The sequence below is a fragment of the Pavona decussata genome, unplaced genomic scaffold, assembly GCF_977016875.1.
Source record: "Pavona decussata unplaced genomic scaffold, jaPavDecu1.1 SCAFFOLD_384, whole genome shotgun sequence".
In the NCBI taxonomy this organism is placed as follows: domain Eukaryota; kingdom Metazoa; phylum Cnidaria; class Anthozoa; order Scleractinia; family Agariciidae; genus Pavona; species Pavona decussata.
In genome coordinates, this window is record NW_028145757.1 from 221,558 (window position 1) to 235,168 (window position 13,611).

Sequence of the window (13,611 nt, forward strand, 5' to 3'; positions counted from 1 at the left end):
AAAGCTAAATTTAGGTTTTTAGGTTTTAGGTCAAAAGCTAAATTTAGGTTTTTAGGTTTTTAGGTTTTTGACGTCTCCGTTGCAGGAGTTAGGGTTAAATTCAAAGGCTGTGTTAGTTAATTTATGCAAGAATTGGATTTATAAGGATTTGTATGGGGTTGGGTAAAATATTGGATTTATAAGGATTTGTATGGGATTTTTTATCATTTTTTGAAACGTGGGTTGATACCCTCATATATCTAACTACTCTGTTCAACTTCTTAAAGGTGGATTTCCACTGTCGCGTAAATTTTACGTGCGTACAGACGTGCATTGAGCTGGCTTTAGGTACGTAAATAAAAAAAGAAGCGATGTATGAGTCGCGTACGTAAACGTAAAAAGTTGAACAGCATTCAACTTTTTACGTTTACGCACGCCGCTCATACATCGCTTCTTATTTTATTTACGTACCTAAAGCCAGCTCAATTCACGTCTGTACGCACGTAAAATTTACGCGACAGTGGAACTCCACCTTAAGGCATTCGCCGAAAGTCTGATTGTGTTGATTAGCTAGGTAAACTTACGGTATTTAACTGAAAGGCAGTTTTCTCACAAAGAAGTGCGAAAATAACAACACAAGTTAAGCGATGGTTCTTGAAACGAACAACTTCACAGCTAGAATAATCAATGACATCGCTAATTCGAAAATATTTCGTTCTTGATCTAAAGCAAACACGACAGTGAAATTAAAAGAAACAACATAAAATAAGACATGATTGTTCAAGACTTACTGAGATCTTTAAGTGTTTTCCTGTCAGGTCCATTCGCTCCCCAGCAAAGTCACAACCAATACCGGCCGTTCCGTCGATCACCTGAATCGCTGATCCACTGACCGCGCGCTTATTTCTCTTCGCAAAGAAGGCCTGAAACACTGTTTTTTCTATACAGGTTAAGAACCCCACGTCTTTTCGCTAGTTGTCTTTCAATTCCTTCGTTCTTTTGCACTTCGTTTCTGCCTGATGTTAAAAACTATATAGTTATATCGCAATGCATTATGGGTAGCTTTGACAATTTTTTGTGGGGAATGCCATACCTCGAATTCATTCAAAAATATTATAAGTCTAAAATCACCTCTTCATTTGCAGACTTTGACCACCGCACCCTTTGGCAAATGAGCCACATCTCACGTTGGTACCATTTCTATATTGATACCGTCTGCTTTTAGAGAAGAGGTAATAATAGACTTCCGTCTGGCTCGGCTTGCCTTCCCTGTAAATTGTCACCTTTAGCGCTAAAAAAAGCACTATTTATCAGTCAAAAAGCAGAACATGCCTCGCTTCTTTGAGGGATGCTAGTGATTTGCAGATTTCCAGGCTTAATGATGCCCTTCCATCACCAGACGGCCCAAAATATTTCAACCAAAAAAGTAAACCAACAGGTACAGCTTCGAATACGCTCGCTTCACTTGCTCGCTTCTCCGAAATGGCGGTTATGTCTTCGTCACTTAGTCACGTGGTTGAACGAATTCGTTTCAGGGCTAACGCGGTCATCAGCGAAAGCCAACTAGGTTTTCAGCTTAAGGACAATGTGATCATCCTGTTCCTAAAATGTTGTTCCTGTCTTTCACATGGCATACTTAAAACAAAATAATGGTGACATGTCGTCGCCGAGACGTCATGTTTTAATCTCGCTACTTTTTATGCTGAAATAATACAACAGCTGACAAAAGAAACCTCTGACATCGCAGATCTCTTATTTCAGTGGAGATCAATCTTGCTCCTTAGTCCGATAACTTGTCTCACGACAAGACAGTGAGGGAGGGAAAAGTCGGCCCCTAGACCATATTTTTTTGTGATAAAAGTTTATTTCCACAGTGAGCCAAAGGGCCCACTGATAAAAAGATCAACTATTACAATCAAGTACAAGTAAAGAAAAAGAAAACTAAGCCCTTATTACAATACTGATTGCAAGTGTTACAAAGGAGCCTAAACTTAAGCAAGCACAAGTCAAACGCGAATAATATGCAAAATACAGGTACACAAAAAGGCATGTAAAATATGAAAAAACAGTCATACAGCGAAAAAGGCGCGAAACGGAATGCAAAATGCAAAACGCAAAAAGAGCGGGAAAAATGCTAATGACCAAGAAAAAATCAATGACTGCGTAACTAAATAACGAAAGCTAATGATCTCTATACGAGAAGTAGATTAGGAAGCTATACAAAAACTACGAGAAGTAAAGTACAAAGTTAAATTACAAAAAGTAGATTACAAAAGTGAATTACTATATACAAAAATTCAAAGATGCAAAATGCTATTTACAAGCAGAGTATATACAATATTGTCACAAGACAAGTAAATTCAAAAACTACAACAAACTGAACTAATTACAAAGCAAGCGAAAGAGGCCCCGTGAGACATGGCCACAGCCAAGCCTCTCCCGCGCTAACAAACACATTTATACACTATATGCAATAGTCAAGACCCAGTACAACCAATGAAGGCGATCAGGTCAAGAAAAAGGAGAGTTACAAATGAAACAGGAAACGGGAAACGACCCAGTAAAACCAATTAAGGCGACCAGGCCGAAAAATTAAAAATAAAAATAAAATTAAAACAGAAAATAAATCTTGTCATTCGTGCCAACTTGACAAAAAACACTATTAACCGACCAGAAATACCTAACATGATCAATAGGCTCACCGCGAATTCGAAGTTGAATATCCTTAATAATTGTGTTAACAATAGCACGTGGAGGAAGGTAAGAATTCCTAAAAGTCACCGAATTACGAGCATGCCAAATAAAACACGAAACAAGATGGTAGCAACGAGATAACGAGATCTCGGCAAAATGGGGAAAGAAACAATACCTGCAATAAGGGAAACTTCAGTCTTTACTGTAATAATATTGTAATAAATTGTTATTCATTCCTTCATCCAATTTCTAAAAAAAAAACTAAAAAAGGCCCTCGGCCTCGTGGATCACAAGTGCCTTCGTCATAAATTAGAACATTATGGAGTTCGAGGCCCATTGAGCTATAACTGGTTCCTGGATTATCTCTGCACCCGCTCACAGAGAGTAAAATTTGGGAAGGAATTATCATTTAGCCCCCCCCCCCCCCCCCCTGGATTATGGTGTACCTCAGGGTTCACTAGTAGGCCCCTGACTCTTTGTGCTTTATATCAACGACCTCCCACAGTGCTTACTGCGATCCAATGTCAGCATGTATGCAGATGATACCGTCTTATATATACCACTGGCTCGGAGTCAGAGTGCATCATGACGGAAGTCCAAGAAGACCTCCACAGAGTTGAACAGTAGATGAAAAACAGAAAGGTCGTTCTAAATCTCACAAAGACCAAATGTATGCTCTTTGGTACTAAACAGAAACTTGCAAATGCCTCTTTTAATACCCAGCTTCATGGCAGTGACATCGAAAGGGTGAGAAATTTTTGCTATTTAGGGGTCACCCTTGACGAATACCTCTCATGTAAAGAGCATGTTAGTAAAGTGTCTACCAAGGTTAACAAGCGCTTAAGTCTACTCGGCCGCATCCGATCATGTTTAACGCTTAAGGCAGCGAAATGCGTATGCAACTGTCTCGTATTACCAGTCCTGTGCTACACCGACGAATTGTCTGTTGAGTGCAAGAGTAGATTACAGCGCCTACAAAATCGAGCTGCACGTATAATTGTCAGACGAGATAGCACCAGCGAAGCTCTCAAGACACTAGGATGGCCTAACTTAGAAACTTTCAGGAAAAGGAACAAATCTATCTTAGTCTACAAATGTCTTAATGATTTAGTGCCCTAGTATCTTTCTGATTATTAATAGAAACCACAGTTTCCATAGTAACAATACACGTCGGCGTGAAGACATTCATCCTTCAAGACCCAAACTTAGCCTCGGAAAGAGAACTTTTAGATACTCCAGAGCGATTTTTTTTAACTCGTCAGTTACCTGAAACACACAAACGGGCAGCGTCCTTGGAGGCTTTTAAGCGACTTATGATGAAACACGATTTTGCATAGATTTTTCTTAGTTTGCAAATGTTTTATTTATTTTTTCTATCATGTAATATTTTAGCCTAAAAGTGTTTATTAGAATCATATATATTGTAATTTTTTTAGACTACAAGCGTTCATTGTAATTCATTACTTTGCTATAATGATTTTAGGTGTATACAGGGCCCCTCAGGATAACAGCCCCGAAGCTGATTGGGCCACCCTGTCTTAATAAAGTTCACTTACTTACATTTCGTTTCGTTTACTTTTTGTCGAACATTGGCTCACCTCTAATAGGGTAATAGGGGCAGCGCAAACGAATCATGATCAATCATTGGTGAGCGAGCTGAACTATTCCGTTGGGTACAGCGCTCCTTCGCAGACTTTTCGTGTGCTCATCCTCCATTTTCTACTGTGGATGGGCCGATGGAGCCGTTTCAAAGGTAGACTACGAGCCCGAGGGGGGAGGGGGGGTACTCCCAAAAAAATTGGGTAGAGGTGTGCGGCCCGCTTCCCAAAACCCTTATCCCATTTATAACCAAAATCTTCGATTTCCCCTACCCTATTTAATCAATAGCCTGTTTCAGAACTGCCTTACAATTAAATCCCTAGTTCAGGTAATGTTTATATGTTATTATTTTTACAACTTTTAAAAGTAAACCTGCTTGTAGCGACTTTCCGGTGAATCGATTGTTATAAACATGCCCGGGTTGACATGTAGGTTAAGCATTATCCTTTAAACAACTATTTTGTTCTCGATTTCACTGTAATGCAATGTTCGGTTAATAAAAATGTTTCACTGTATTTCCTCAGATCATTTACTAACTACTTCAGTTTTAATATTATTACTAATCCCCATGAAATTCTATTGTTCTCTCTCTGCATTAGATCAACGATTGTAGGCTTTAAGATGACAAAACACTTTAAGCATCGACGACGGCAACGGCAACGGCAACGGCGACGGAGAAACCGACGCCGTCATGAAAATGGCCTATTGGAAGCAGTTAAGCCGGCGCAATACGACGACAACTTTCCTCGAAGAGGATTAAATAGGGAGGGCGCTTACCATTCACCAAAAATTTTCGATTTGAATTTCCGGAAATTTCGTTCTCGAATGGAACGGGCTTATTCTCGGTCGGTTTCCACTTTTCGGGAACAGCTGAAAAGGTTGTCCTAAATTTTCGAAAATCTTTTCCGGAAAAGATGCTGTTCCATTCGATTCCCCTCCCGATATTTTCGAAAATTTCGTCGAATTGAAAGCACCCATCAAGTCTTCGTTAAAAGAAGTCAGAAATCGATTTTAATAATGAAATAACCGATAAAGAATTTTTACTGCTGTTAACGAGAACGTGTTTGTCGGAGTTGCAGTTTTCCGATGTAAACAATTCAGACTATTTGATATATTTTTAGGTCGTAATAAAAATCACCGATATAACTAGGAATAGCAACTAGATTAACATTAATTTACTTCAAATGTTCTGCATCGAAGGCTGGGATTTCAAGAAACGCTTTTATAGCAGTGCGAGCACGCGCGAGAATTTCGTTATCTGTACATCTAAAAATTTGAACTGAAAACTACGATATGACACAGTGGTTTGTGGTTTGGATGCTATTTTTGAGCAACATAGACTGTTTATGTTTCTCCAGCTTAAATGTAAATTAAAAGTTCCAGTGTGTCTTTTTTTGAATAAGAAAAGTAATGTTTAATACACTGATGTTAGAGAGAAACATCGATATTTAGTGTCAGACTTGCAAGTCATTTCTAATTTTGCAGGCATCTCGTCACTAGCTTTCTGTTTTGAAACAGCCGACTGATGAAGTTATTATAGTTTCGGAAAAAATAAAACAAAAACTCAACGTGTACTTTTCCTACGGTATCCTTAAGTGCCAAGCGATATTAAAAATATCATTTTTTCGGGGCGAAACGGAGGTAAAATGTGTGAAATGTTACTCACGTTTTCGGGCAACGCCAAACGAAGCTTTCTACGTCGGGCCCCGGAGCAGAACGCCTAGATATTTCCCGCCAGACATGCGCAATGTGACATTTGAGTTTTCCCTCACAATCTCACGTCGCCGTTCCCGTCGTCGATGCTTAAAGTCTCCAACAACTGTCTGGGGAAAACGGAGGCGGTCCTTTTTGTCAGCAGGGAAAATATCAGGGGTAATATAATTAAACGCGCTAAATAAGCATGCTGAAATATTGCAGTGTGCAGGCTGCAATATTAAAAATATTGCAGTGTGCAGGCTACAATTATTAAAAATATTGCAGCTTGTTTTAGGAAATTTAATGTATAAAGTGCACAAAAACTGATAGCTTACAACATTATCAACAGTACCGTTTGGGTTTAACTCTCGTTCATTGCGACTTAATTTTTTGTTTCGAAGTGCCACTTCTCGCATTCTAAAGCTGTAATTGGCGTTCTAAATCTTTGCTCTATTTAAAAAAAAGAAAATGAAAACTCCGCCTTTAGAAGTCGATAAAGAATTTAAGCTCTGACAGAAACGTCCAAACGTTACACGACATTACCTTCGATTTCTGCAGAAATATCTCCCTTGGTAGAGCTCTGTGTAATAAATAATCTTTCTCCTTCCGACGAATCCATCGTCTTTCTAACCCACGTTGCCACTGAGTAAAATGACTGAATAGCCCTTTTCACGGTTAACTGTGCTCATTTGAATTACAATGAAATCTAGCATGTATGTGAGGCAATTTCGGGCTATTTTGTAGTTTTAGCCCGAAATTGCCTCGCATCCACCTTGGATAACATTGTAATGTAAATGAGAAAAATCAACCGTGAAAAGGGCTATTCTCTGGCTTATAAAGTATGCAACGCATATGCAAGTATGTATGCAAGTATGTCGGCAAAGTATGTAAGTAAGTTTGTATGCAAGTATGTATGTATGCAGGGGCGTAGCGTCCATACACGCACGTGCGCCCGTGCGTACAGCTGAGATCTGAAAAATTTTCTCATTAAATTTGCTGGGTAATAATTTCACATTTTCACATTATATTTCATATTTTCACATTACACAATAATTGCAAAGTGCATTTGAGTGTTAAGCAAAAATAGGAAAAACGCCTCACAAGATGGAAGCACAAATGGAGTGGCATGGATCCGAATGTGACGCCACAGACTTTGGTTGAGACTCTTGACCACGCAAACTCCCAATTTCAATCCGGTGAATATGTTGCTCTCGTAACATTGTTTACTTATTCTGCGTCTACATGCACTGCCGAATGTAGCTTCAGTAGCATGAAGAGACTAAAATCTCCTCTGCGAAGTACGATGACGAACGAAAAATAAGCTCCTTAGCAATCCTTCATATACATAGACATAAGAACGTGGATATTGGCAGGTTGGTAACGGAATTTGCCCGTCTTAAGGGTGACACCTCGCCCTTTGCTTGTGACCTGTCTTCATTGCTTTTGTATTTTTTTTTTCCTTTTCGAGACACTGTAGCTTACAGAAAACACTAGGAAAATGGTTAAAATAAACAACTTTTTACTGCATTTTTGCTGCATTATTTATTGAAAAGGCCCCGCGCAAAAACCAGGAGATAACATTTCCGAGACCCTAAATTTCAAAATTTTCTGCAGGAGCATACCCCCAGACCCCCCTAATTGTAAGCGACATTGGCGCTTACGAAAAATTTATTCTTGTGCGTACATCTTCAAAATCCCACGCTACGCCCCTGAGTATATATGTATGTATGTATGTATGTATGTATGTATGTATGTATGTATGTATGTATGTATGTATGTATGTATGTATGTATGTATGTATGTATGTATGTATGTATGTATGTATGTATGTATGTATGTATGTATGTATGTATGCAAGTATGCAAGTATGTATGCACGCCTTGCACGAATTAATTCCATCGTTAGAATTGTTTTGAACAACTATAACAGCGAGCTTCAATTGTTGGCTTCACACTACAAGCTAAGTTAGTTTCAAGTAAGCACTTGATTCAAGTGCACTTGAAAATCTCAAGTCGCACTTTAGAAAACTTGGCTTCACACCTGGTGACAAAGTATACACTTGAAGCACAAGCTGTCAATCATCGTTCGCGGTAAAATCAGAAATGCGACTGCTCGCCGAAAAATCATGAAGCCTTTACAACGGAAAAACGTTTTGTGTTGTTTACTCTTTATTTTGTCTTTAGTTTTAACTCAGAGAGTTTTAACATTACAGGAAATGCATAGGTACTCCATTGTTTACGAGTACTTGGCGACAAAACAAAAGAACAGGCGACATCTTCTGAACTGAAAATCGATGGTTCAGGCTGTCCGTAAAGATGAAATTCAAATAAGATCGTAAGTTTAAATCGGCTTTTCCTTCTTTTTTATGTTTACTTACAAAAAATACTGTTCCATGTAGTCCTCAAACTGCGAGGCGTATCTCCAACCATCCATTTTGATTTTTTTTTTTTTAATAATTTTAGTTCACGGCAAAATGTTTATCTGTCCTGGCACCGCAGCACGTGGCTTTCAATTGGTTTCCCTTTCCCTATTGGTCAAGTACGTTCTCAAGTGTGGTGTTGGCCATACTTGGCGGCGTACTTCGGCTTCTTTGAACTGCGAAAGTTTCCATGGTCACTAAGTAAAGTTCAAGTTGGTAGGTTTTACCCCTTCACACTCAAAGTAGGTTTCAAGTGCACTTAGATTATACTTACAAGCTCTAGTGTGAAGCCCCCTAATAACAACCCCCGGCACCATTAAAATCGAAGATATATTCATCACAAACAAGGAACAATAGCAATGACCATTACCATTATCACACATACCTGTGACTAAACTCGCACATACGTGGGACTAAAATCGAAGATCCAACACAGACACACAACAACAGAAGTTCATGGGGATCAATAATTATAATAGATAATTACTTCGGCACATGGCATTATGAGAAATATTGCAGCCAGCTGAGGCCGTCAGTCAACTTCAGTTTAAAATCCCTGGAGCCCGGCGCGTGAGAGGAGCGCGTGACAAGCCGTTTAGACTGCAAGCAGTCCCTTTCTGGTCAGTCGGGATGGTGCGCTCACAGCGCAGCGAGACTGGAGCGAGGAGAAATAAACGAGAAGAGACTGTTCTTGCAATGTGCTGACACAAAGCAAACTTAGCTTCCAGAACCTGTGAATACAAAATTTAAAAATAAACCTCCAACTTACTAATTAAAATAATAAAAGTTTTCACCAGGAATGTATGAAAACCTAACAGCAGCACCACAGATCCACAGTGATAGAAATAGATTACTTGGCATACTTGGAATCCAGGCCTCAGTAGTTCAAAGGGTGGATAATTTTGTCCACTGGATAGTTCGCTATCCAGCAGATAAAATTAATTTTAATATATGTCCAAGATTTTCCCGATAGTCCTATAATTTGACAATAGAGTAGAAGCATATGTCAAATTTAAGAATGGGATTATGTGGAAAGCTTGGCAAAGGCATTGGTTTGAGCACATTTCCTCCACTGGATAGTTTCTTTTCCTTTCCTCTTTTTCCTGCCTCTCCCTAAGCCCCCCTCCGCTCGTTTGCTACAGTTTTTTCGCGGTCGGCTATTTCGCTCGACCTCTCGACCAGAAAGGTACTGCTTGCAGTCTACAAGCCGTTGCGGCGCGTACACAGTTGCCGTAAACATCATGATGAACCTGGAGAAGTAGCTTCCTCTTAAAAAAAAAAAAACCGAATTCAAGACTAGAGTGCAAAAATCGATACCCTATTTATTAGCAAAATGGCTAGAATTGATACCCTATTTATGACCAAAACGGCTGAAAAACCTTACCCTTTGGGGCCGCACATACCTGTATAGCCGGACTGCGAGCTGTGTCTCTTTTGTTAGAAAATCCGCCTGGAAAAACGAAAAAAACATCGGGTACGAGCCGCGAGTCACGAGTGCCGCGGGAGCTGGAAGGGATTTAAAAATAGGCTCCCCTGTTTTCGATTTTTTTTCCTTTACTTTATACTTCATTTTTACCCATTTTCTATAAAAAACTGAGGGTCCAGATGGGGTCCAAATGGGCGGGGGGGAGGGGGGGGACCACGTTTTGTACTCGCCCAAGGTCGATAAATCAGTTCGGCCTTTACATCCACAAGCTTATTGCCAAAACCTTGGATTAAGTATTTTTGGTTATCTCTTTGATTTTCTTTTCGTCTATACTTCATCATGAGGAAATCCAAATACAGCATTACAAAGGAACCTCCTTCTTCCTGCTTAAGGTCACGAGCGGAGTCACAAGCTCATCACTGTGCAAAAGGACACAACGCAGGCTGTACTAGCCCACGTGTAGCCGTACCCAACCCCCGAAGGAAAACGTTTTTCTTCGGGGGGTGGGTACGGCTACACGAAGGCTAAGGCTGTACCTGCAGACTCGAAGTATCTTTCATGTTTTCTTTAGCAATGGCAAAAAATACCCGAAAAAGCAACGAGATCGCTTATTCTGCAAATTTCCTATTTACCTTGAACAATGCAGGAAGGGCTAATTTGAAAAATGGTAGTAATTTGGAAGAAGGTTTATGAAAAAGGGTAGACTTGCTTATAAGTCGAGCTTAGAGAGCGCGCAGCGCGAGAAGCGAACGAGCGACTTTGAGAAAGTCTAGAAACAGGGCTGCTGTTTATATATGCGCAATGCTCCCCTCCCCCGCAAGGAGATCACATGACGAGAGTGCAAAAAAAATTCTTCGCGCCGGAACGTAGGCTCGATTACCAGCCGCTGTTCGGGAAAATGAGCCCGCGCTCATCCCCCCGAAGAGCTGATCTCGATAACTGCCTCGCTGGGCGATTTTTCAGTCTGCTAGTTGCTAGATTTGCGACACTCTGGATCCAAAAACACTTAATTAAAATGCACGCAAGAAGACAACGCTCAGGAGTGAATAAAATCAATATTTCAACTCACCTTTTCCTGCCTGGTAATTGATCACCTCGCAAGTCGCACAATGCCCAACACGAACAGGAGATGCTAGCCTCGATTTCCGCCGCTTCGGGGGGATGAGCGCTGGCTCATTTTCCCGAACAGCGGCTGGTAATCGAGCCTACTCGAAAACGGCGAGTGACAGTGTCACAGTCACGGCTAGCTTGCCTTGACCAGATCGGCCAGCGTGCCATTTAAGAAACAAAAAACAAATCCACTTGAATATATTCACTATAAACTCAATCAGAGGGCGTATAAGGCCCGATTCATACGTCGAACTTTACATGAGCCGAACCTAATCATTTGGTTCGGCGCATGTAAAGATCGACGTATGAAGCAGTTAGGATCGACAGATTTGTATTTGGGTCGACCCGCCGTTCTATTCGACTGCGCCAGTCGAATAGACCGGCAAAAGTTCGACTTCGATTCAGACGTTGAACTTAGCTTTTCATGTGCCGAATCAAATGCATACGTTACGTATAAATTATGTAAATTATATCTATCCCAGAGGTCTGCGCGTTCCATCGACTTGGCATGCGCAAAGGACTTCATTCGACCAATAGGAGCCATGTTTGGCCTGTCTTAATAATAATAATAATAATAATAATAATAATTTATTCATTTAATATAGCGCCTTTTAACATTAAAATGATCAAAAGCGCTTTACATGAATTTAAAAATTTTATATAAAAATATAATAACTATAAAGAATTATAAGAAATATCAATAAATTAAAATAAACTATTGTCCACCCCCAATTCCATTTTACTAAACAAGCTTTTCCATGTCACAACTCATCTTTCCCGCCATTTTGAATCTTGTTGAGAAAAAACAACAGCCGCTGACCACGAAAATCTACTTTCTCACTTGAGCTCAATCTCGTACCCAGAGTCTTCAGGCTTTTTGGTCAGCGGGGCAACGCCGGGAAGACTCTGGGGACATCAAATTTTATCACCGCAGGATTTCTGCGGTAAAACAATGGAAACCGTTACGGAACAGCCAATCAAAAAAATTGAATTTTTTCGATGTCCCCAGAGTCTTCCCGGCGTTGCCCCGCTGACCAAAAAGCCTGAAGACTCTGGGTACGAGATTGACTTGAGCTTTAATTAAGTTCGACCAACTGCCGAACTTAATTATTTGGGTCGACCTTAATAGGTATTAGGTTCCGCTCATGTAAAGTTCGACGTATGAACCGGGCCTAAAGTAATAACCAATATATAGATAGCTTTCGTACTGTCACCGATTCAATTCACAAATTTAAAAGCTAGAACTTCCCTGTACAGCACCACAGAAAAATGTTCAGGCTAAATGTTTTTAAACGGTTTTACTTTTTGGAATGTCATACACAAATTCAAAAGTTAACCCATAGTAAGCAAAATTAAACGTTAAGGTCAGTAGTGCACAATTCTGACAATTGCCCTCGCGTTTGTATCAACTATTGTTGGCATGTTGTGATCCAATTTTAACGATTACTTATTTATGCAATAAAATGGTAAAAGATAAAAGATGAAATCAACCCGTTTTTGTGAATAAATCATGAAGTCATTTTACAGTAACATATTTTAATCGCAAAACATAAATCAATTTTTTTTGTACTCTTATGTAGAGTATTTCGACGCTTTTCGATATTATGATAGGGACAACAGTAGTTTTATTACCAGCAAGGAGCTTGGGAAACTTGTGAGATCACTCGGCGAGAACCCTACCGAATACTATCTGCAACAGATCATTAACGAGGTGGATATCGATGGTAAGTCTCGAAAGCATGCTGTGGGTCGCTCGTTTGAATGCGCATGCGCGGGGATCATACGCGCCTTCTACCTTGATAGTCATGCGTGTGTGTGTGCGTGGAGGTAACTAGTTTGGAAAGCGCGTGCGGGAGTGGAATGTGTATTCATACTTTGACATCGCTCCTTTTCCTGTCACCTGCGAGTTGAAATATCGCTCTTTTGGCCGGTTTTGTTGACAGGCATGGACGTTTGTTGGTCATCTCCTTGTTTAACTTAGACGAAATGCTTGGATATAAAACACGAGTAATTAAGAGGGAAGCAGGGATGTCGCAGTGGTGAGAGCACTCTCTTCCCACCAATGTGGCCCGTGTTCGAGTTGGTAGATAGGTTGAGTTTGTTGTTAATTCTGGTTCTTCTTCCAAGAGGGTTTTCTCCGGGTAGTCCGGTTTTCCTCCCTCCACAAAATAAACAACATTTTCCAATTCCATTTCGATCAGGAAGCAGCGGACGAATAGCCACTCTGTGGATGTGCCACTAAAATTCCCATTGCAGAATTAATTGAGAATGACAGGCGAAATGGGAACTAAAATACAAATATTTCAAATACAACATAACATGGTTAAGAATCCCAGCTGGCAGGAGGCGGACCATCTGGCTATTTAAAAAACGAGGCCGAGGAATTGATCTACTTTAGTGCCAATTTTTTTTTTTTCGTTTTGACTTTTTAACAGGAAATGGGAAGATGGATTTCCAGGAATTCGTCCAGCTAATGTCGAAGAAAACTCAGTTTGGAATGGATGCAAACGAGGCAAAAGAAGCTTTCCGAATATTCGATCCAGATAACCGCGGTTACGTACTCACCTCCGAACATAGGCAGGCGTTCGGAAGGCTGGAGGAGAAAATGTCCGAGAGGGAACTGAACGACATTTTGGAGGACAAGTGCCAAGCTGGAAACAGAAAAGTATCTTTTGAAGGTATAAGCTAA

General features: G+C 40.2%; 1 protein-coding gene across 1 annotated transcript; it reads left to right on the plus strand.

Moving 5' to 3' along the window:
* The first annotated feature begins 6,839 nt into the window (after window positions 1-6,839).
* On the plus strand, window positions 6,840-13,611 carry LOC146451771 (neo-calmodulin-like). Its single transcript, XM_085098670.1, has 3 exons — window positions 6,840-6,858; window positions 12,503-12,646; window positions 13,358-13,611. The coding sequence occupies exons 1-3, from the start codon at window positions 6,840-6,842 to the stop codon at window positions 13,609-13,611; spliced, it is 417 nt and encodes a 138-aa protein (XP_084954796.1).